The following is a 25,753-nucleotide window of genomic DNA, read 5'->3' as shown; positions in this document are numbered from 1 at the left end:
CCCGGCCAGTTGGACTGTCATTCTGCCTGTGTACACATGGCCAGTTGGACTGTCATTCTGTCACTATACACATGGCCAGTTGGACTGTCATTCTGTCTCTATACACATGGCCAGTTGGACTGTCATTCTGTCTGTGTTCACATGGCTAGTTGGACTGTCATTCTGTCTGTATAGACATGGCTAGTTGGACTGTCACTCTGTCTGTATAGACATGGTCTGTTGGACTGTCACTCTGTCTGTATAGACATGGCCAGTTGGACTGTTATTTTGTCTGTATACACATGGTCAGTTGGCCTGTCATTCTGTCTCTATACACATGGCTAGTTGGACTGTCATTCTGTCTCTGTACACATGGCTAGTTGGACTGTCATTCTGTCTGTATAGACATGGCTAGTTGGACTGTCATTCTGTCTGTATACACATGGCCAGTTGGACTGTCATTCTGTCTGTGTATACATGGCTAGTTGGACTGTCATTCTGTCTGTATACACATGGCCCGTTCAACTGTCATTCTGTCTGTATACACATGGCCAGTTGGACTGTCATTCTGTCTGTATAGACATGGCCAGTTGGACTTTCATTCTGTCTGTATAGACATGGCCAGTTGGTCTGTTATTTTGTCTGTATACACATGGTCAGTTGGCCTGTCATTCTGTCTCTATACACATGGCAAGAAGGACTGTCATTCTGTCTGTGTATACATGGCACGATGGACTGTCATTCTGTCTGTATATATGGCACGATGGACTGTCATTCTGTCTGTATATATGGCACGATGGTCTTTCATTCTGTCTGTATACACATGGCCAGTTGGACTGTCATTCTGTCTCTATAAATATGGCTAGTTGGGCTGTCATTCTGTCTCTATACACATGGCCAGTTGGACTGTCATTCTCTCTGTGTACAAATAGTTGGACTGTCATTCTGTCTGTGTACACATGGCCAGTTGGACTGTCATTCTGTCCCTATAAATATGGCTAGTTGGACTGTCATTCTGTCTGTGTACAAATAGTTGGACTGTCATTCATTCTGTCTGTGTACACATGGCCAGTTGGACTGTCATTCTGTCTGTGTAAAAATAGTTGGACTGTTATTCTGTCTGTGTACACGATGGACTGTCATTCTGTCTGTATACAAATGGCCAGTTGGACTGTCATTCTGTCCCTGTAAACATGGCTAGGTGGACTGTCATTCTGTCTGTATACACATGGCCAGTTGGACTGTCATTCTGTCTGTGTACAAATAGTTGGACTGTCATTCTGTCTGTGTACACATGGCCAGTTGGACTGTCATTCTGTCTCTATACACATGGTAACCTGGACTGTCATTCTGTCTGTATACACATGACCAGTTGGACTGTCATACTGTCTGTATACACATGGCAAGTTGGACTGTCATTCTGTCTGTATACACATGGCCAGTGGGACTGTCATTCTGTCTGTATACACATCGCCAGTTGGACTGTCATTCTGTCTGTGTACACATGGCCAGTTGGACTGTCATACTGTCTGTATACACATGGCCAGTTGGACTGACATTCTGTCTGTATACACATGGCCAGTTGGACTGTCATTCTGTCTGTATACACATGGCCAGTTGGACTGTCATACTGTCTGTATACACATGGCCAGTTGGACTGTCATACTGTCTGTATACACATGGCCAGTTGGAGTGTCATTCTGTCTGTGTACGCATGGCCACTTGGACTGTCACTCTGTCTCTATACACGTGGCCAGTTGGACTGTCATTCTGTCTGTATACACATGGCCCGTTAGACTGTCATTCTGTCTGTATACACATGGCCCGTTAGACTGTCATTCTGTCTGTATAGACATGGCCAATTGGACTGTCATTCTGTCTGTATAGACATGGCCAGTTGGACTGTCATTCTGTCTCTATACACATGGCCAGTTGGACTGTCATTCTGTCTGTATAGACATGGCCTGTTGGACTGTCATTCTGTCTGTATAGACATCGCCTGTTGGACTGTCATTCTGTCTGTATACACATGGCCAGTTGGACTGTCATTCTGTCTGTATACACATGGCAACCTGGACTGTCATTCTGTCTGTGTATACATGGCACGGTGGACTGTCATTCTTTCTGTGTACACATGGCCAGTTGGACTGTCATTCGGTCTCTATAACAATGGCAAGATGGACTGTCATTCTGTCTGTGTATACATGGCCAGTTGGACTGTCATTCTGTCTGTATACACATGGCAAGATGGACTGTCATTCTGTCTGTGTATACATAGCACGATGGACTGTCATTCTGTCTCTATACACGTGGCCAGTTGGACTGTCATTCTGTCTCTATACACATGGCCAGTTGGACTGTCATTCTGTCTGTGTACACATGGTCAGTTGGACTGTCATTCTGTCTGTATAGACATGGCCAGTTGGACTGTCATTCTGTCTGTATAGACATGGCCAGTTGGACTGTCATTCTGTCTGTATACACATGGCCAGTTGGACTGTCAGTCTGTCTGTGTACACATGGCCAGTTGGACTGTCATTCTGTTTGTACAGACATGGCCAGTTGGACTGTCATTCTGTCTCTATACACATGGCCAGTTGGACTGTCATTCTGTCTGTGTACAAATAGTTGGACTGTCATTCTGTCTGTATAGATATGGCCAGTTGGACTGTCATTCTGTCTGTATAGACATGGCCAGTTGGACTGTCATTCTGTCTGTATACACATGACCAGTTGGACTGTCATTCTGTCTGTGTACACATGGCCAGTTGGACTGTCATTCTGTCTGTATACACATGGCCAGTTGGACAGTCATTCTGTCTGTGTACACAGGACCAGTTGGACTGTCATTCTGTCTGTATACACATGGCCAGTTGGACTGTCATTCTGTCTGTGTATACATGGCACAATGGACTGTCACTCTGTCTGTATAGACATGGCCAGTTGGACTGTCATTCTGTCTGTATACACATAGCCAATTGGACTGTCATTCTGTCTGTATACACATGGACAGTTGGACTGTCATTCTGTCTGTGTACGCATGGCCAGTTGGACTGTCATTCTGTCTGTATACACATGGCCAGTTGGACTGTTATTCTGTCTGTGTACACATGGCCAGTTGGACTGTCATTCTGTCTGTGAACACATGGCCAGTTGGACTGTCATTCTGTCTGTGTACACATGGCCAGTTGGACTGTCATTCTGTCTGTATACACATGGCCAGTTGGACTGTCATTCTGTCTGTGAACACATGGCCAGTTGGACTGTCATTCTGTCTGTGTGTACATGGCACCATGGACTGTCACTCTGTCTGTAGAGACCCGGCCAGTTGGACTGTCATTCTGCCTGTGTACACATGGCCAGTTGGACTGTCATTCTGTCTGTATAGACATGGCCAGTTGGACTGTCATTCTGTCTCTATACACATGGCCAGTTGGACTGTCATTTTGTCTGTATACACATGGTCAGTTGGACTGTCATTCTGTCTGTGTACACATGGCCAGTTGGACTGTCATTCTGTCTCTATACACATGGCAACATGGACTGTCATTCTGTCTGTGTTTACATGGCACGGTGGACTGTCATTCTGTCTGTGTACACATGGCCAGTTGGACTGTCATTCGGTCTTTATAACCATGGCAAGATGGACTGTCATTCTGTCTGTGTATACATAGCACGATGGACTGTCATTCTGTCTCTATACACATGGCCAGTTGGAGTGTCATTCTGTCTGTGTACACATGGTCAGTTGGACTGTCATTCTGTCTGTGTACAAATAGTTGGACTGTCATTCTGTCTGTATAGACATGGCCAGTTGGACTGTCATTCTGTCTGAATACACATGGCCAGTTGGACTGTCATTCTGTCTGTATACACATGGCCAGTTGGACTGTCATTCTGTCTGTGTACACATGGCCAGTAGGACTGTCATTCTGTCTGTATACACATGGCCAGTTGGACTGTCATTCTGTCTGTATACACATGGCCAGTTGGACTGTCATTCTGTCTCTATACACATGGCAAGATGGACTGTCATTCTGTCTGTGTATACATGGCCAGTTGGACTGTCATTCTGTCTCTATACACATGGCCAGTTGGACTGTCATTCTGTCTGTGTACACATGGCCAGTTGGACTGTCATTCTGTCTGTATAGACATGGCCACTTGGACTGTCATTCTGTCTCTATACACATGGCCAGTTGGACTGTCATTCTGTCTGTGTACAAATAGTTGGACTGTCATTCTGTCTGTATAGATATGGCCAGTTGGACTGTCATTCTGTCTGTATAGACATGGCCAGTTGGACTGTCATTCTGTCTGTATACACATGACCAGTTGGACTGTCATTCTGTCTGTGTACACATGGCCAGTTGGACTGTCATTCTGTCTGTATACACATGGCCAGTTGGACAGTCATTCTGTCTGTGTACACAGGACCAGTTGGACTGTCATTCTGTCTGTATACACATGGCCAGTTGGACTGTCATTCTGTCTGTGTATACATGGCACAATGGACTGTCACTCTGTCTGTATAGACATGGCCAGTTGGACTGTCATTCTGTCTGTATACACATAGCCAATTGGACTGTCATTCTGTCTGTATACACATGGACAGTTGGACTGTCATTCTGTCTGTGTACGCATGGCCAGTTGGACTGTCATTCTGTCTGTATACACATGGCCAGTTGGACTGTTATTCTGTCTGTGTACACATGGCCAGTTGGACTGTCATTCTGTCTGTGAACACATGGCCAGTTGGACTGTCATTCTGTCTGTGTACACATGGCCAGTTGGACTGTCATTCTGTCTGTATACACATGGCCAGTTGGACTGTCATTCTGTCTGTGAACACATGGCCAGTTGGACTGTCATTCTGTCTGTGTGTACATGGCACCATGGACTGTCACTCTGTCTGTAGAGACCCGGCCAGTTGGACTGTCATTCTGCCTGTGTACACATGGCCAGTTGGACTGTCATTCTGTCTGTATAGACATGGCCAGTTGGACTGTCATTCTGTCTCTATACACATGGCCAGTTGGACTGTCATTTTGTCTGTATACACATGGTCAGTTGGACTGTCATTCTGTCTGTGTACACATGGCCAGTTGGACTGTCATTCTGTCTCTATACACATGGCAACATGGACTGTCATTCTGTCTGTGTTTACATGGCACGGTGGACTGTCATTCTGTCTGTGTACACATGGCCAGTTGGACTGTCATTCGGTCTTTATAACCATGGCAAGATGGACTGTCATTCTGTCTGTGTATACATAGCACGATGGACTGTCATTCTGTCTCTATACACATGGCCAGTTGGAGTGTCATTCTGTCTGTGTACACATGGTCAGTTGGACTGTCATTCTGTCTGTGTACAAATAGTTGGACTGTCATTCTGTCTGTATAGACATGGCCAGTTGGACTGTCATTCTGTCTGAATACACATGGCCAGTTGGACTGTCATTCTGTCTGTATACACATGGCCAGTTGGACTGTCATTCTGTCTGTGTACACATGGCCAGTAGGACTGTCATTCTGTCTGTATACACATGGCCAGTTGGACTGTCATTCTGTCTGTATACACATGGCCAGTTGGACTGTCATTCTGTCTCTATACACATGGCAAGATGGACTGTCATTCTGTCTGTGTATACATGGCCAGTTGGACTGTCATTCTGTCTCTATACACATGGCCAGTTGGACTGTCATTCTGTCTGTGTACACATGGCCAGTTGGACTGTCATTCTGTCTGTATAGACATGGCCACTTGGACTGTCATTCTGTCTGTATAGACATGGCCAGTTGGACTGTCATTCTGTCTGTGTACACATAGCCAGTTGGACTGTCTTTCTGTCTGTGTACACATGGCCAGTTGGACTGTCATTCTGTCTGTATAGACATGGCCAGTTGGACTGTCATTCTGTCTCTATACACATGGCCAGTTGGACTGTCATTCTGTCTGTATACATATGGCCAGTTGGACTGTCATTCTGTCTGTGTACACATGGCCAGTTGGACTGTCATCCTGTCTGTGTACACATGGCCAGTTGGACTGTCATACTGTCTGTATACACATGGCCAGTTGGACTGTCATCCTGTCTGTGTACACATGGCCAGTTGGACTGTCATTCTGTCTGTGTACACATGGCCAGTTGGACTGTCATTCTGTCTGTATACACATGGCAAGATGGACGGTCATAATGTCTATATACATGGCCGGTTGGACTGTCATTCTGTCTGTGTACACTTGACCAGTTGGACTGTCATTCTGTCTGCGTACACATGGCTAGTTGGACTGTCATTCTGTCTGTGTACACATGGCCAGTTGGACTGTCATACTGTCTGTATACACATGGCCAGTTGGACTGTCATTCTGTCTGTGTTCACATTGGACGATGGATTGTCACTCTGTCTGTATAGACATGGCCAGTTGGACTGTCATTCTGTCACTATACACATGGCCAGTTGGACTGTCATTCTGTCTCTATACACATGGCCAGTTGGACTGTCATTCTGTCTGTGTTCACATGGCTAGTTGGACTGTTATTCTGTCTGTATAGACATGGCTAGTTGGACTGTCACTCTGTCTGTATAGACATGGTCTGTTGGACTGTCACTCTGTCTGTATAGACATGGCCAGTTGGACTGTTTTTTTGTCTGTATACACATGGTCAGTTGGCCTGTCATTCTGTCTCTATACACATGGCTAGTTGGACTGTCATTCTGTCTCTGTACACATGGCTAGTTGGACTGTCATTCTGTCTGTATAGACATGGCTAGTTGGACTGTCATTCTGTCTGTATACACATGGCCAGTTGGACTGTCATTCTGTCTGTGTATACATGGCTAGTTGGACTGTCATTCTGTCTGTATACACATGGCCAGTTCAACTGTCATTCTGTCTGTATACACATGGCCAGTTGGACTGTCATTCTGTCTGTATAGACATGGCCAGTTGGACTTTCATTCTGTCTGTATAGACATGGCCAGTTGGTCTGTTATTTTGTCTGTATACACATGGTCAGTTGGCCTGTCATTCTGTCTCTATACACATGGCAAGAAGGACTGTCATTCTGTCTGTGTATACATGGCACGATGGACTGTCATTCTGTCTGTATATATGGCACGATGGACTGTCATTCTGTCTGTATATATGGCACGATGGTCTTTCATTCTGTCTGTATACACATGGCCAGTTGGACTGTCATTCTGTCTCTATAAATATGGCTAGTTGGGCTGTCATTCTGTCTCTATACACATGGCCAGTTGGACTGTCATTCTCTCTGTGTACAAATAGTTGGACTGTCATTCTGTCTGTGTACACATGGCCAGTTGGACTGTCATTCTGTCCCTATAAATATGGCTAGTTGGACTGTCATTCTGTCTGTGTACAAATAGTTGGACTGTCATTCATTCTGTCTGTGTACACATGGCCAGTTGGACTGTCATTCTGTCTGTGTAAAAATAGTTGGACTGTTATTCTGTCTGTGTACACGATGGACTGTCATTCTGTCTGTATACAAATGGCCAGTTGGACTGTCATTCTGTCCCTGTAAACATGGCTAGGTGGACTGTCATTCTGTCTGTATACACATGGCCAGTTGGACTGTCATTCTGTCTGTGTACAAATAGTTGGACTGTCATTCTGACTGTGTACACATGGCCAGTTGGACTGTCATTCTGTCTCTATACACATGGTAACATGGACTGTCATTCTGTCTGTATACACATGACCAGTTGGACTGTCATACTGTCTGTATACACATGGCAAGTTGGACTGTCATTCTGTCTGTATACACATGGCCAGTGGGACTGTCATTCTGTCTGTATACACATCGCCAGTTGGACTGTCATTCTGTCTGTGTACACATGGCCAGTTGGACTGTCATACTGTCTGTATACACATGGCCAGTTGGACTGTCATTCTGTCTGTATACACATGGCCAGTTGGACTGTCATTCTGTCTGTATACACATGGCCAGTTGGACTGTCATACTGTCTGTATACACATGGCCAGTTGGACTGTCATACTGTCTGTATACACATGGCCAGTTGGAGTGTCATTCTGTCTGTGTACGCATGGCCACTTGGACTGTCACTCTGTCTCTATACACGTGGCCAGTTGGACTGTCATTCTGTCTGTATACACATGGCCCGTTAGACTGTCATTCTGTCTGTATACACATGGCCCGTTAGACTGTCATTCTGTCTGTATAGACATGGCCAATTGGACTGTCATTCTGTCTGTATAGACATGGCCAGTTGGACTGTCATTCTGTCTCTATACACATGGCCAGTTGGACTGTCATTCTGTCTGTATAGACATGGCCTGTTGGACTGTCATTCTGTCTGTATAGACATCGCCAGTTGGACTGTCATTCTGTCTGTATACACATGGCCAGTTGGACTGTCATTCTGTCTGTATACACATGGCAACCTGGACTGTCATTCTGTCTGTGTATACATGGCACGGTGGACTGTCATTCTTTCTGTGTACACATGGCCAGTTGGACTGTCATTCGGTCTCTATAACAATGGCAAGATGGACTGTCATTCTGTCTGTGTATACATGGCCAGTTGGACTGTCATTCTGTCTGTATACACATGGCAAGATGGACTGTCATTCTGTCTGTGTATACATAGCACGATGGACTGTCATTCTGTCTCTATACACGTGGCCAGTTGGACTGTCATTCTGTCTCTATACACATGGCCAGTTGGACTGTCATTCTGTCTGTGTACACATGGTCAGTTGGACTGTCATTCTGTCTGTATACACATGGCCAGTTGGACTGTCATTCTGTCTGTATAGACATGGCCAGTTGGACTGTCATTCTGTCTGTATACACATGGCCAGTTGGACTGTCAGTCTGTCTGTGTACACATGGCCAGTTGGACTGTCATTCTGTTTGTATAGACATGGCCAGTTGGACTGTCATTCTGTCTCTATACACATGGCCAGTTGGACTGTCATTCTGTCTGTGTACAAATAGTTGGACTGTCATTCTGTCTGTATAGATATGGCCAGTTGGACTGTCATTCTGTCTGTATAGACATGGCCAGTTGGACTGTCATTCTGTCTGTATACACATGACCAGTTGGACTGTCATTCTGTCTGTGTACACATGGCCAGTTGGACTGTCATTCTGTCTGTATACACATGGCCAGTTGGACTGTCATTCTGTCTGTGTACACAGGACCAGTTGGACTGTCATTCTGTCTGTATACACATGGCCAGTTGGACTGTCATTCTGTCTGTGTATACATGGCACAATGGACTGTCACTCTGTCTGTATAGACATGGCCAGTTGGACTGTCATTCTGTCTGTATACACATAGCCAATTGGACTGTCATTCTGTCTGTATACACATGGACAGTTGGACTGTCATTCTGTCTGTGTACACATGGCCAGTTGGACTGTCATTCTGTCTGTATACACATGGCCAGTTGGACTGTCATTCTGTCTGTGTACACATGGCCAGTTGGACTGTCATTCTGTCTGTGAACACATGGCCAGTTGGACTGTCATTCTGTCTGTGTACACATGGCCAGTTGGACTGTCATTCTGTCTGTATACACATGGCCAGTTGGACTGTCATTCTGTCTGTGTACACATGGCCAGTTGGACTGTCATTCTGTCTGTGAACACATGGCCAGTTGGACTGTCATTCTGTCTGTGTGTACATGGCACCATGGACTGTCACTCTGTCTGTAGAGACCCGGCCAGTTGGACTGTCATTCTGCCTGTGTACACATGGCCAGTTGGACTGTCATTCTGTCTGTATAGACATGGCCAGTTGGACTGTCATTCTGTCTGTATACACATGGCCAGTTGGACTGTCATTTTGTCTGTATACACATGGTCAGTTGGACTGTCATTCTGTCTGTATACACATGGCCAGTTGGACAGTCATTCTGTCTCTATACACATGGCAACATGGACTGTCATTCTGTCTGTGTTTACATGGCACGGTGGACTGTCATTCTGTCTGTGTACACATGGCCAGTTGGACTGTCATTCGGTCTTTATAACCATGGCAAGATGGACTGTCATTCTGTCTGTGTATACATAGCACGATGGACTGTCATTCTGTCTCTATACACATGGCCAGTTGGAGTGTCATTCTGTCTGTGTACACATGGTCAGTTGGACTGTCATTCTGTCTGTGTACAAATAGTTGGACTGTCATTCTGTCTGTATAGACATGGCCAGTTGGACTGTCATTCTGTCTGAATACACATGGCCAGTTGGACTGTCATTCTGTCTGTATACACATGGCCAGTTGGACTGTCATTCTGTCTGTGTACACATGGCCAGTAGGACTGTCATTCTGTCTGTATACACATGGCCAGTTGGACTGTCATTCTGTCTGTATACACATGGCCAGTTGGACTGTCATTCTGTCTCTATACACATGGCAAGATGGACTGTCATTCTGTCTGTGTATACATGGCCAGTTGGACTGTCATTCTGTCTCTATACACATGGCCAGTTGGACTGTCATTCTGTCTGTGTACGCATGGCCAGTTGGACTGTCATTCTGTCTGTATAGACATGGCCACTTGGACTGTCATTCTGTCTGTATAGACATGGCCAGTTGGACTGTCATTCTGTCTGTGTACACATAGCCAGTTGGACTGTCTTTCTGTCTGTGTACACATGGCCAGTTGGACTGTCATTCTGTCTGTATAGACATGGCCAGTTGGACTGTCATTCTGTCTCTATACACATGGCCAGTTGGACTGTCATTCTGTCTGTATACATATGGCCAGTTGGACTGTCATTCTGTCTGTGTACACATGGCCAGTTGGACTGTCATCCTGTCTGTGTACACATGGCCAGTTGGACTGTCATACTGTCTGTATACACATGGCCAGTTGGACTGTCATCCTGTCTGTGTACACATGGCCAGTTGGACTGTCATTCTGTCTGTGTACACATGGCCAGTTGGACTGTCATTCTGTCTGTATACACATGGCAAGATGGACGGTCATAATGTCTATATACATGGCCGGTTGGACTGTCATTCTGTCTGTGTACACTTGACCAGTTGGACTGTCATTCTGTCTGCGTACACATGGCTAGTTGGACTGTCATTCTGTCTCTATACACATGGCCAGTTGGACTGTCATTCTGTCTGTATACACATGGCCAGTTGGCCTGTCAGTCTGTCTGTAGAGACATGACCAGTTGGACTGTCATACTGTCTGTGTACACATGGCCAGTTGGACTGTCATTCTGTCTGTATAGACATGGCCAGTTGGACTGTCATTCTGTCTGTGTACACATGGCCAGTTGGACTGTCATTCTGTCTGTATACACATGGCCAGTTGGACTGTCTTTCTGTCTGTGTACACATGGCACGATGGACTGTCATTCTGTCTGTGTACACATGGCAGTTGAAAATTCTAGTTGATCAATAGTGCCCAAATGATACCCTGTACTATAATTACATAATTAATTTGAAGTTTGGTCGAATATGGTGCTTTTTTTTTATTGGATTCAGGGCGTCCAAACCATCTGACTGGAATTATGCCAGCTCACCTCTTCTTGCGCTGCTCCTGAGCTCGTCGTATCTCTTGTTCCTCGGCTAGCTTTGCACGCTTCTCTGCCGCTTCCTTCCTCTGTAATATAGGCATATAAACAATTGTAACAACATCACACATAAACATGCTGAATTGTAACAACATTGCATCCAAACATACACAATCATAAGAACATCGTATCCAAACATCGAACAATAGATACCATTGTTAATAATTCTAAAAATACTACCTCTATTACATCTCTGCCATAAATCCTGTATTTGGCTTCAATCACACTAACTAAAATTTTCAGACTTTCAACAGACATTGTCTTCACTGTAATTACACAGACAACTAGTTGTTGTCAAGTAGCATCGTAACCACCAAGCTAATGACGTAAGTAATGGCGGCAACCTCACCTTTTTTCCCACATCTAACTACTAGAGGTAGATGAATTGGGTATGTGTGAGGGAGTACTTCGGATGTATTAGAGGTAGTATTCTTAGAAATATTGTTCAATAATTCTTAAAAAACTTATATACCAGAGGGACCCGGTAGGATCTGCTTCTAGTAACTCCCTGTGTAATTGACAGTAATCCTCTTCTGGTAACCATTTTTTACTGATTCTAATCCTAACTCGAGATAATTTCCTCTGAAATTCCCCCCTGAGGACTTGAAAATCAGAAACATGTCAAGAATCAGTCAAATATGTGATACCTTCACTAGAATTATTTGCTGATCTTGAACGTAATAATGATGTCGTTTCTGATCTATTTCTGCTTAATGATGTCATTTCTTGTTAAATTTGGATTTGTGACACTAATACCGGTGCTGACCTCACTTCCGGTTTGTCACTTCCCTTTTACTAGGTAATGACGTCTCTCAAGGTCTATTTCTAAGATGTCATTTCCTGTTTAGATGGACCTTGTTCTGTTATTTCTGGTGCTGATGTCACTTCCGGTTATGTTCTCACTTCCTGTGCTGACGTCTCTTCCGGTCTACTGGAGGCAGTTGATACTCAAGGTGCTTCTAATCCACCTAATAGACAGAAATAATCAAGGGTGTACTCACCCTCTGATGACCAAGGGAATAAATGCCCTCAAGGTCCGGTTGCACATCACGGAAGTAAAAGCTAAAAGCTGGTGAAGGTGTTTTGTGAAGCCCATTGACAGCTAGAAACTACTTGTTCTTCTGAGACTGATGTCCATGAAGCGAGACTCTTGGCGAGGGCTCTGATTTCCTGACCTGAGCAGGATCCGAGATGTGGCGCGGAATTCTGAGCCTGTGTATAACTTGATGCAACGGTAGCTATATTAGCCAGCCCGCTATTGTAGCCTTGGTGATGTCCTTGTTGGAATTAGTCTTGCAAGATAAGAAGAGTCTCCTTCGATGGCGTCTATGTGGGTCTGTAGCCGTGAGATAGAACTTGAGAGCTCTGATGAGACATAAAAGTCTTCCTGGGTGATCTACTGTTGGTCCCAAGGCAGGAATGGTATAGTGTCTATGACCCAACAGTCCAAATGTGGTTGATTGATTGATTCTTGGCTACGAAATCTGGAATCGATCTTAGAGTTATTGAGGCCAATGTTGGTCATGGGTGAGACTAGAATAGTCTAAGGCATGTAGTTCTGAAACTCTTGCTGCTGTCGCCATGACTAGGAGGAAGGAAACTTTCCTTGCTTTTTGGAGTAAGGTAGCTTTAGCCATGGGCTCATAAGGTTCTGTTAACAGTGCCAATAGTACCACAGATAGATTCCACTTGGGGAAGATATGACGTGTTCAAACATCTTCTAGTAGAAAGGATCTCACAAGTCTGTTTAGAATCGGATGGTTTCTGATTGATAATCCGTCATGTTGAAGTACAGAGTGAAGAGCTGATCTATAACCTTCTATCGTCCCATGTCGGAATTTATTATCCTGACATAGATGTAGGAAAAAATACCCTACCATAGGGATGGATATAGCATTAGTTCAAATCCCTTGTAATCTTCTCCACTGGACGAACTTATCCCATCTGTTGTCAAATAAAGGGGAGGATGAAGGTCTCCATGATCTTGCCACCGCTTCTGAAGCAACCTCAGAGTATCCAGATGTCTGCATTTTCTGTTTGATAACTTCCAAGCTGTTAGATGTAGGCAGGACAGATTGCTGTGGAAAAAGCTGGACTTGGGTTGTCCCAACAGGTTTTGACAGAGAGGTCCAGTAGTCTTAGCAGTCTGGGGAACAAACCCCAGCTGGGCCATACTGGAGCTTGTGGATGACTTTGTCTTGGAGAGACCATGGTGGGAATGCATAAGCAAACAGACCTGTCCAATCCATCGATAGTGCGTCGATCTGGTGAGCTCTTGGGTCGGGAACTGGACTGACATAAGCTGGAAGTTGGTAGTTCTGGCATGTGACAAATAGATCCAGGTGTGGTGTGTCGCATAACATGGTTATCCAAGCGAAGATCTGTGGATGTAGTGTCCATTCTGTTGCCACTATTCTCCCCTGACTGGAAAGGCTGTCGACAAGGATGTTCAGTTTTCCTGGTATTGAAGGAGTCTGCCATGCAAACAATCATGTAGTCTCCGTCATCAGGGAGCTGGATCTGGTTCCTCCCTGCTTCTGAATGTAGACCACTACTGTGGTGTTGTCCGTGGCTATGAGGACGGACGATTGGGAAAGATGTATCTGCCATTCCAGGATGGCGTAATAGATGGCATTCCTTCCCTGCAGTTGTTATGAAGGTTCTTCTCCCCGGCATTCCAAGATCACTGTACCGAGCGATCGTCCATATTGGCTCCCCATCCCCATCCTGTCTGTAAATAGATGGTGATTCCACCAATGCAGGTCTCATACTAAGTTAGGAGGTAACTGAGTCTTGAACTCTAGGCTCTGGGATCTTATAGAGTTGATCCATGTCTGTTGAGGACGTAGCATCAGCCTTCTTCTGAAGGTCATATCATGTAGAGAAGTTAAGTTGCCTAGAGGAGACATTCACCACCTCAGTGACTTGCTGGGTTGACTTGATAGGGATTTAATCATCATGGTAGTCTTGATGAATCGATCCTCTGGTGGGCATAGATATCCCGTGTTTAGTTGGAATCTTGCTCCAATGTATACTCACACGCAAAAGAAACGCAAGTGGTTTTAAGCAAATAGGTAACAAACACGGAACCATAAATTGATACGAGTTTTAGCATGTAGTGGTGTAATGGTGGAATGATGTGTCTGAGCGACAAACCAGTTAATGTGAGTGCCAAAATCCATTGAGTATCTGGAAACCGATGTAAGATCCTTAATCCATGAACAATGTGATAACGTGAAGCTAGTGTTGGGGTTGCGTACCAACTTGTTGAAATCCTCGATCATACTTAGGAATTCCAGAAGTGGTGCCTCGTGCGTCCTATATAGCTTCCGCTTCAATGGAGGTTAGGGTAGCCGTTCATCATGCTTGAGCTTGTCATCTGGTCTACTACCTTACCTGCGTAGTAGGCCAAGGTAATGTCTGTGGAATGTGTTGAGACGATGTAGGAGCATGACATCCCCCATATTCCGGCATCTGGGGTGGCGAATTCTGTCACAGGAGGCTGGAGTACAGGTAATTCTTCTATTAATTCGATGAATATATAACCCTCTGTGTAATCCCGCTGAGGTTAGTCGTCAGCCTTATCTTCAAAACACTCCGTTTCTGCTTCCATGTGACTGTGGGTAGCTTCCATGGGGGGTGGATAATCATAGTAATTCTCCGTGTCTACCTCGTGGTGTCCATGATTCCGGTATGATTAACCTCCATGTGGCTTGCGATGGTCCGTGAGTAACGGTAGCCATACGGTAGCTATCTTCTCGGTGGACCAGTCAGTTGTCTGGACAATCACGTGTAGTCTGTTGACGGTTGATGGAGATCATACGGTAAGCTGATTTGCTGGACCGTCGACATGGAGTCGTACGGTGTCTTAACGGTTGGCTGGCTGGACCGCTTGTCGGTCAGCTGGGTTGCCATAAACGGCTGGCCAATGGAGTCCGTGGGATTACTGTCCGGTGTCTTAACAGTCGGCTGGCTGGTCGGCTGGCTGGTCGGCTGACTGGTCGGCTGGCTGGATGGCTTGGTTGCCGTGGACGGCTGGTCCATGGATACTGTGCAGCTCCTGTATGGTATTGTCTCATGGTAGGGAAAGGTCTGCTGGCTTATACCCGGGTGGTCGGATGGCTGGCCTCACAGCTCAGCTATGGCCGTGTGTGATGATTGCACAGATGGCATCCCCCTAATGGTCTCGTGACCAGGGAATTCTTCTTTGCCAGAGCTATCTCCTTGATTTTCTCTATCTCTTCATCCAGGGTTGAGAGCTTCGCCTCAAACATATTATTCATCATCTCCTGCTGAAGAGTTGTTGAATAAGACTCATAGAGAGTGCAGGAGATGGTTGATCAGCTGGAGTGGGAGACGCTGGGGTGGAAGTTGATTTGTACTCCACCCTCTTCTTGGTGGCCTCGTGCCTCTTAGCCTTACTTAATGCCTCGGCTATCTTAGTGAAGGTCTTTTAGATGTGTTGGGGCACTTCCCACATCTCTTATCTTCATTGCAGGAAGTGCCTCTACACTTCATCCAGTTATCATGACGATCTCCCGTGATCATGAAACGGAAACACTTCTTGCACCCGGGGGTAGATGGAGACTCCATTCTGACCTCACAAACACCAAGCACCAGCTTTACTTACATGCGTGTGACCGTCACTCCAGCAGCTATTAATATCTACTTATTGTCTGTTATTATAGAAAACTATTAGAATCTCAGATTAACTACCGACTCACTACCAAGCGCTAGATCGTTACTACTATTACAATAGGCGTTGACTCTAGCTGCACGGGAAAAAAGTGAGGATGCTGCCATTGCTTTTGTCATAGCTTGGGTGGTTATGATGCTACTTGGCAACAACTAATTGCAACACCACTTCCAAACAAACACAAGTGTATCATCATCCATCCAAACATCAATCACATTAAAATCAGATCTTAGTTCTTGCTACCGCTAAACAAAGATCTGAAGACATCCCATTGCGGGTCATGTCAGAACGACCTTTGATCTGACCAATCAGAGCATCGCTTATCAGATCATGAAAGTGACGGTTGGAATGTGATTTTTGATCGTGCAACCTCGAAAAAAACACACATAGGGTATTCCGAACTACAGTTATGGGCTTTATGTCTGTATTCATTCAATCAAGACCATCTGTTAGCCATTCCAGAATGTTCTTTTGCTTAATTTTTAATTTTTTAATCGAGCGTATGTCAAAATATGTTTCCAAGCGAATTAGCCAGTTTGAAACTTGTGCCGTAAAGCTCGAATAAGCTGCCTTCTGATTGGCTATTGTCGACTTAGTTAGTTAGTTATTCCATTGATCGGTCAAAGTTCACGAAAGGTCGGTCTGACGTGACCCGTAATGGGATGTCCTCAGATCTTTGTTTAGCGGTAGCAAGAACTAAGATCTGATTTTAATGAGATTGTCTAAACATACACAACTGTAACAATATCTGATCCAAATACATTGATATATGAAGCCTATTAAAAGACTTTATTTGCATATTTATTGTATTGAGATATTCAGTTTGTCGGATTAGTTTCTCACATTGATAACACCATGAATCATTTGATAAAAGCCTTCCCATAACCCACAACGATATAGACATGTATACTGTCACTGCATGTATACCAGCTAGGAAGCCACCCTACAGTAATACTACAGTGTCACATGCCCGTACCCTCCTCTTGTGCTCCTCCAGCTCCTGGGGGGTCAGCTGTTTGCGGGGTTTGCGCTGGAGATCAGGCAGTGGGCCCACAAGGCTCTTCTCCTTCTTGACACGTAGAGTTCTCTCCCCTGATGCAACGTCAGACTGCACAATGCGCTCCACTGACAACACAACATTAGGAGCAGTAAGACTAACACAGATTTCCTACACAATCATAAACAGTGCCTTTTACTTTTGTGTATTAAGAAGCTCATTTCAATATGTAAGTCACAGGCTCTCATACAAAATGTTACAACAGCAAGCTTTGTTACATATTTATGAATGCTAGTTTTGCCGTCTTATGACCATTTTCCCACCCATGTAAGTGAAAGGTATCAAGGTTACCATTCAAAGAAGTAAACCTACACTGACGAACCTTCAAGTAGTTCTTCCAAAGCCTTTCTGTCAGCAACAGTGGTGTCCTTAGAGTAGTCCGTGCCTTCAAACACGTACATGCTCTGCGGAGCATCTTCATCCATCTTGTCCTGTGCAACACAACACAACACTACACCGTGCCTTAAACACTAACATGTTCTGGGGTTATCTTCACCCATCTTGTCCTGTACAACACAACAAAACACAACACTACACTACACTACACCGTACCTTAAACACTAACATGATCTAGGGTTATCTTCACCCATCTTGTCCTGTACAACACAACACAACACTACACCGTACCTTAAACACAAACATGCTCTGGAGGTTATCTTCACCCATCTTGTCCTGTACAACACAACAGAACACAACACTACACCGTACCTTAAACACTAACATGCTCTGGAGGTTATCTTCACCCATCTTGTCCTGTACAACACAACACAACACAACACTACACCGTACCTTAAACACTAACATGCTCTAGGGTTATCTTCACCCATCTTGTCCTGTACAACACAACACAACACAACACTACACCGTACCTTAAACACTAACATGTTTTTGGGTTATCTTCACCCATCTTGTCCTGTACAACACAACACAACACAACACTACACCGTACCTTAAACACTAACATGCTCTGGAGGTTATCTTCACCCATCTTGTCCTGTACAACACAACACAACACAACACTACACTGTACCTTAAACACTAACATGCTCTGGGGGCATCATCCCTGATCTCGCCCTATGTCACACAACACTAAACCACACCTTAAACACATTTCATACTGACATGACCAGTTACATCTAGGGCGCATAAGGAGTTTATTATATATTAGTCAAGTCCCAGGCATCCCAGTCATTAGGGCTTGGAACCAGAGCATGAAAGTATTGTGCAGACTGACCTCCCCTGTCTGGGGCGCCTCCTCCTCCTCCACCTCCTCTTCCAGCTGCCACTCCCCATCGATGCTGATTCCCAAGTACTTCTCCAGGTCCATGTCACTGCTGTCATCCTCATCAGCATTCAGCAGCTTGTCTACACCAAACCTCAGGACATCTTGAAGCTGATACAGATCACAGACCACAGATCAGAGCTGCCATGTTATTGTGACCGCTGTTTCATCAAACTGTTAGATCTCGATCACCACTCTGGTCACAAACTTTGCACACTTGTTGTACAGTCTCAGTGATACATTATCTTATAACAGTAAGTACATGTTTTTTTTAGAAAAAATAGGATAATTTACCACATAGTACAAATTGGTAGGAAGCTGTTCTGAATATATACTGAGCTGCAAAAGTAACGTCACCATGGATGGATATATGAGAAATCTTATTTGTCCAAACACTGTAAACATACTTTGAGACATATTAAAAAGATGAAACTTGGCAAAACTGATCATCAAGGTTGAAATTATAGTGTCAAATGTTCTTAAAGTGAAACACAACACTAGTCTCTGAGAAAATGGCATCACAAGTCAGTATCTCGTGTGTCCGCCATGTACTTTGATGACTACCGTGCAACGTCGATACATGGAATGGATGAGGCGGTTGATGAAGGCCATAGGCACTTGATTCCACACTCTGAGGAACGCCTGACGCAGTTCAGCTGCAGTTGTCGGCCGTCTTTGAATCTCGTGCCACAATGGAATGCTCAATGGAATTTAAAGGCCACTGCATGGTTCTGATGCCATTCTGCTGGAGGAAGTCATTTGTTGCTCTCGCAGTGTGGGCACGGGCGTTATCATGCTGAAACTCGTGGTTGCGGCGACAAGCCAAATGAGGTATGGCATGTGGTCTCAAGACTTGATCAATGTACCAAGCTGCTGTGACACCATTGCCGCTCCCTGGACTGATGTTCTGGAAGACCACAGGGCCAAACCTCTGTGCAAGACCAATTCCACCCCACACCATGATGCTCGGACCACCACACGAGTCTCAACAACACAAGCATCTGAATATTGTTCCCCACGGCGTCGCCAGACTCTCTCTCTCTGCCATCTGCTGCTGAGATACAGTAACGGCTCTCATCTGAGAAGAGGACTCTTCTCCACTGCTGGTGTCGCCAATGCTGGTGATGTGTTGCCCACTGAAGACGTTCCCGGCGTTGTGTCAGAATGGGTCCTCAATGTGGCCTGTGACAGTGGAGGTGTCTGCTTGTCAATCGTCGACACACAGTGTCCGCACTAATGTGTCGCTGGTATGTCCCCATGGTCTGTCGAGCAGTTTTGTTTCCGTAGCAGTAGCGAGTGAGTGAGTTGGGTTTTACGCCGCTTTAAACAGTATTCCAGTTATATCACGGCGTGTCAGCTAGATGTGGGAGGAAAGAAAGCCCGAAGTGATGCAGGTCTCAGACGTTTACCACTTCGGTGAAACCCACGAGCACTGGTATGGTGCTGACAAACCTAGAAACATAATTGGGGCGAACCAGTATTCGAACCCACAATCATAGGTTTCTGGCGTGCCAAAGGGACGCAACTCTGCACAGCGAATCGCGGCACCTTAGACGACTGGGCCACCCGTGCCCCCTTTTCCGCAGCAGTAACAAAGCGATCTTGAAGATGCTGTCGCACAATCTGATGATCCTGATGTTGGGTGGAGACCCTTGGTCTTCCACTACGTGGTCGGTCATCTCTAGTGTTGGTGGTCTGGTACCGTTGCTGGAGCCTGTATATGGTCCTTACGTGGACTTGAAATGCATTGGCTACTTGCCGGGAGTCCAGCTTGCAATCGTCCAAGGGCTTGGTGTCGCTGATTTCTTGTCAATCTTGGCATGTGGTAGATGTTAAATTTTAGACACTTTGACAAAAATTACCCAGATATTTAAATAACCACTTTTTGTGTAATGTTACTTGGGGTGATGTTTCTTTTGCAATTCAGTATAGTTCTGAAACAAACTGATATTTCACAAACTCATCAACACCACTTGCAGCACTTCAATAGTTCTTGTCACTGCTTGAAATGTGACACAAAGGAGAAGCAACTATTTTTATCTTCACCAGTTCAAGCAGGCTCATGAAAATAGAAGACAACACAGATATTTGAAATATTTGCTACCTGTTGTCTGTTGTCTGCAAACAGTACATGCTTCCCGCCAGCAGTGAACTGACCACTCTCTATCACCTTGTCGGTCAGTTTCAGCTTCTGCTCAGCTCTGGCCAGAATAATCTCCTCCACCGAGTTGCGCCCGATCAGTCGGATCACCTTCACTGGCCTGATTGATCAGCATCATTGCACATTTCACAAAACCATAACATAAAGTAACATATCATGAATAATCAGAACCTTTAGTTTTACACAAATATACAATATTAGTAAAATCTAAATATTTTTTACATTTGCATACTTATCCTGCATTACTCCTTAATGCATTCACTGCTTACCTTACGACAAGAAGATAGCGCAATGCTGTGAAGAAATAAAGATGTTGATTCCAAGTCCCACTTTTATACGGACCATCGCCACTGTCATGTGACCTTGATGACAAGTCACCTTCTTCACATCACTGCCTGTCGCCTGAACTTATAAAACTTACTTTTGAGCTTTCTGAAGCCAAAGTGGGGAGGCAAGTCTGCGACAGGGGATCCTTAAACGTAGTGATGCAGTAGTAAACTATACAAATGTAAAAAATATTCAGATTTTATTAAATTTTTCCCTTATCCTGCATTACTCCTTAATGCATCTGTATCGCACAGTGTGGAGGCGGGAAACCTTCAGAAGTACAAAAACCTCCATAATTCACACCCTGAAAACATGACATACATTTATGCTCGGGAGTATGCACGCCAAACACAACAGAACATGGAAGGAAGCCATCATAGTTTACTCAGACATCGCATCCCTACATGACGTCATCATATGACGTAACGAGATAATGTGTACTTGGATATTGCGGGAAACTGTATCACACAAGATGTAAACAACTATAAGGAGAATACACTACGGTCGATAAACCGTGAAGTGGAAAAAACGCCATTACGGTAGGGTTGTTTAAATATCAAACAGATTGAACATAGGAATTAAAGAGTAGTTCCCTATTTAGTAATAAAGAAAATAATAGCTAGCCAGATAATTCTTAACTTACTATGTCATAGAGCCCATGTCTGACAAAAAAGCTTGTCTCTAATATTCTTCCACTTGCCGAATCTCAGCGACTTGCACAGGGAAGTAGACTGGCTCTGTATAGGGTGAGTTCATTATTTATGTCGGGGGTTGGTAACCTGCTGGACTACAACAAGAGGGGCAAAACCAGATGTCGAGCGCCCTGATCTCATGAGGGTTATTCGCTCTTGGGGGATCCAGTTTGGCGATCTCGTAAGCCTGAAGGATGACTGCATGTAACATACATACATCATGAGTTGGTGGTTTTGGCATGTAGCACACAGGTCAATGTTTGATTGCCCAAACTTCTGAAGCAGTAACTCGAATGCTTCTGTGTGAAGTTTACACTCGGAGGGAGCCACTCCTGTCTGGACGATCCACTAGTTGAACTATGAACTGTAGTTACAGACAATCCACTAGATAGAAAAACCTGAATGTCTGTTGAAGCAGGGGGTGGGAGTGCGTTGTGCCCTGATTGCGCCAGGCACCACACCACAGTGCTGTTGTCTGTGGATATTGAAGTTGGGTAGACTGTACCTGATTCTGCCAATTGGATATGGCCAGAATTATCGCTTCCAACTGTCACTGTGCCACTTTTGATGAGCGCTGGACCATAGCCCTGAGGCTGTCTGGCCTTACAGGTGAACACCCCACCCCTGAAGGGAGGCGTCTACAAATAGGTAAAGATTTGGGGATATCCCGGATAAAGAGACTCCTCCTAAGACATTCGACTCTACTGTACACTAATTGAAGTAAGTCCTTAGCTGAACCGGTAGAGTGATGGCCTTGAGTGGATCCTTACACCTGATGTCATCTTCCTCGCCACACGATGGGATTGCTGCAAAATATGTTTGTGAGTAACCTGCCTATATATTGTAAAACTCGCTGGAGAGGGATTTACACAAAAATTACATTTAGAGTTTGCCCAGCAAAACTACCTGCATGCCAAACAACGTGGATGAGGGTCCTTGGAAGATTTTTTTCAACGGCAATTAGTGCAACACGCAAGCATAAGTTACGCAAATAAAGAATTGTTAATGAAAAGGGATTGGAAAAGTGTCGTAGAATTGAACAATGTTCTCTTTTTACAATTGAAAGTGTATACTCAATGTAACGCCAAAGCTACTAGTATTTAAAAACACATGAATATGTTATACATACATAGCTGAGAATTGTAAACAATTTGACTACGTTGGCAGGCAAACAATTGTAACACAAATTCAAAATGCCAGACAACAACAAGCACGTGACAAGAAAAAAAGATAGAGTCTTCTTATGCCTAAATAATCCACATAAAACCACACAACATGGTGAAAGTTATATGAAAGGAATGCATCACCCATCGCAGACCAATTTAAGAATTACAGCCGAAACCTGAAGGTCTAAATCAGTCTAATTTGATCAGCTCCGCTGGGACACGTCCTTGCTGTAGCGCGACAAGCAGTGAGGTGAAGAAGGTGACTTGTCATCAAGGTCACATGACCATGGTGATGGTCTGTATAAAAGTTGGCCTTGGAATCAACATCTATATTCTTCACCCGAGACCATCGCCGTTGCGCTGTCTTCTTGTTGCCGTAAGGTTAGCAGTGAATGCGTTAAGGAGTAATACAGGATAAGTAAAAAATTAATCATATTGAGAACGACCTTTCTAGAGACAAACCATGATACATTGGCAGATCACTTGACCAAAAGCAGGTAACTTTAGCACACATGTTAATACAAAAATCACAATAAAAACACAGGATCTATGGCCTGTGCCAGTTGGGGCATCATCTTACAGAGAATTTTCATTGTAAAGACCTTGGAAAGCACATACTGTGAGGATTGCGACTTTCAAATCAGGAAGTCGGGATCAACGCACCTTGTCTGTCCAATCCTGTGAGCTCTGGCAGCAGCTTGGAGGTCGTTCTGCGGGTTGAAGTCACTGTCCACAAAGATAACCGTATCAGCAGCAGTCAGGTTGATCCCTTGACCACCTGAACAACAGATAGTAATGAGATAGCTGAGGCTAACGCAACATGACATCACTGATGTGACATCACATGGCTTTATGAAATAGATAAAAAACCCACTGACCTGCTTTTGTGCTGAGAAGAAAGACAAAGGTTTCATCGTTCTCATTGAAATTACGGACAGAGAGAAACCTTTCTTCCCCTCGGACTGACCCATCCAGACGTTCATATGTAAAATCTACAACAAATAGGAATACCGAAAGTGATAAGAAATGTATATCATAAAAAAATATCTTAATAAGAGATGCCACATTAGGATCATCACCTTATGATCCATGTGTCCAATGTGAAGATGTCTTACAAAGTAGAATATGGGGAGTGGTTGAAAAGCTCTGAGCCTAAATATGATGGACTGCATTGATGGAGATGGCTGTGAATAAATTTTCAACATATCCCCTCTGAGGTCAACACACTTCTGACAACTTCTGGAGTGCCTGCATCCTCTTGGTGTAGAAGTCTTCCTCCTGGTGGTGTAAAAAGTCCACTACAGCAGAACTAGAAAGTGTTTTTACTCGTAAAAACATATGTCTCCCCCCACTCCCCTAACCCCCATTCATTCGTTTACTTCACGTTAAACCCCATCTCTTCATTCCCACCCTCCATTACTAAATAACAGAGACAAAAATAGAACTCCTAGAAATTTCAAACAACTAATGGGCACCACTTCAGTGCTGGGTTAATGTGTATACAAAGTTTCGCGAAAAAATATTAAACGGTTTCTGAGTTATGGTCAGGAAACAAAGCTTACCCCCATTCAGAGCTTTGTTCAACTTATCTCCATGGAAACGAGAAAAAATAAAAATGTCAAAAATCTCTAAATAGCAAAAGGCACCACTTCAGTGCTGGGTTAATGTGTATACAAAGTTTCGCGAAAAAAATATTAAACGGTTTCTGAGTTATGGTTAGGAAACAAAGCTTACCCCCATTCAGGGCTTTGTTCAACTTATCTCCATGGAAACGAGAAAAAGTAAAATGTCAAAAATCTCATAATAGCAAAAGGCACCACTTCAGTGCTGGGTTAATGTGTATACAAAGTTTCGCGAAAAAATATTAAACGGTTTCCGAGTTATGGTCCGGAAACCAAGCTTACCCCCATTCAGAGTCTGTTCAAGTTATCTCCATGGAAACGAGAAAAAATAAAAATGTCAAAAATCTCATAATAGCAAAAGGCACCACTTCAGTGCTGGGTTAATGTGTATACAAAGTTTCGCAAAAAAATATTAAACGGTTTCCGAGTTATGGTCCGGAAACCAAGCTTACCCCCATTCAGAGTCTATGTTCAAGTTATCTCCATGGAAACGAGAAAAAATAAAAATGTCAAAAATCTCTAAATAGCAAAAGGCACCACTTCAGTGCTGGGTTAATGTGTATACAAAGTTTCGCGAAAAAATATTATACGGTTTCTGAGTTATGGTCAGGAAACAAAGCTTACCCCCATTCAGAGCCTATGTTCAAGTTATCTCCATGGAAACGAGAAAAAATAAAAATGTCAAAAATCTCTAAATAGCAAAAGGCACCACTTCAGTGCTGGGTTAATGTGTATACAAAGTTTCGCGAAAAAATATTAAACGGTTTCCGAGTTATGGTCCGGAAACCAAGCTTACCCCCATTCAGAGTCTATGTTCAAGTTATCTCCATGGAAACGAGAAAAAATAAAAATGTCAAAAATCTCTAAATAGCAAAAGGCACCACTTCAGTGCTGGGTTAATGTGTATACAAAGTTTTGCGAAAAAATATTAAACGGTTTCTGAGTTATGGTCCGGAAACGGTGGGAACGCCGACGCTGACGCCGACGCCAACGCCGACGCCAACGCCAACGCCAACGCCGACGCCGACGGGAACCGTGCCAAAAACAATATGTCTCCCTCCATTCTGGGGGAGACATAATGACATCACCATTTGCATCATGCTTCCCAGACAGTTCTTTCTTCAAGTTTGGGAAGATGTGGCATTCTTCAGTGCCAAATCAGGTGGATGTTGGTA

The 25,753-nt window shown here is 44.3% G+C and overlaps 1 protein-coding gene across 2 annotated transcripts in view; it reads right to left on the bottom strand.

The window, feature by feature from the left end:
• LOC124120075 (chromodomain-helicase-DNA-binding protein 1-like) overlaps positions 1-25,753 on the bottom strand; it is a 112,553-nt gene that overhangs the window by 33,299 nt on the left and 53,501 nt on the right. For both annotated transcript variants that reach the window (XM_048386022.1, XM_048386023.1), the window contains 7 exons: positions 23,835-23,948; positions 23,620-23,734; positions 20,715-20,871; positions 18,563-18,721; positions 17,651-17,759; positions 17,248-17,396; positions 11,525-11,604 (listed from right to left, as the gene is read on the bottom strand). In XM_048386022.1, the coding sequence (XP_048241979.1) occupies positions 11,525-11,604; positions 17,248-17,396; positions 17,651-17,759; positions 18,563-18,721; positions 20,715-20,871; positions 23,620-23,734; positions 23,835-23,948 (883 nt within the window). The remainder of the gene's footprint in view (positions 1-11,524; positions 11,605-17,247; positions 17,397-17,650; positions 17,760-18,562; positions 18,722-20,714; positions 20,872-23,619; positions 23,735-23,834; positions 23,949-25,753) is intronic.

Source organism: Haliotis rufescens, unplaced genomic scaffold, assembly GCF_023055435.1.
Source record: "Haliotis rufescens isolate VD_foot unplaced genomic scaffold, xgHalRufe1.0.p SCAF_6, whole genome shotgun sequence".
Taxonomy (NCBI): domain Eukaryota; kingdom Metazoa; phylum Mollusca; class Gastropoda; order Lepetellida; family Haliotidae; genus Haliotis; species Haliotis rufescens.
This window is presented reverse-complemented; position numbering and strand designations above follow the sequence as displayed.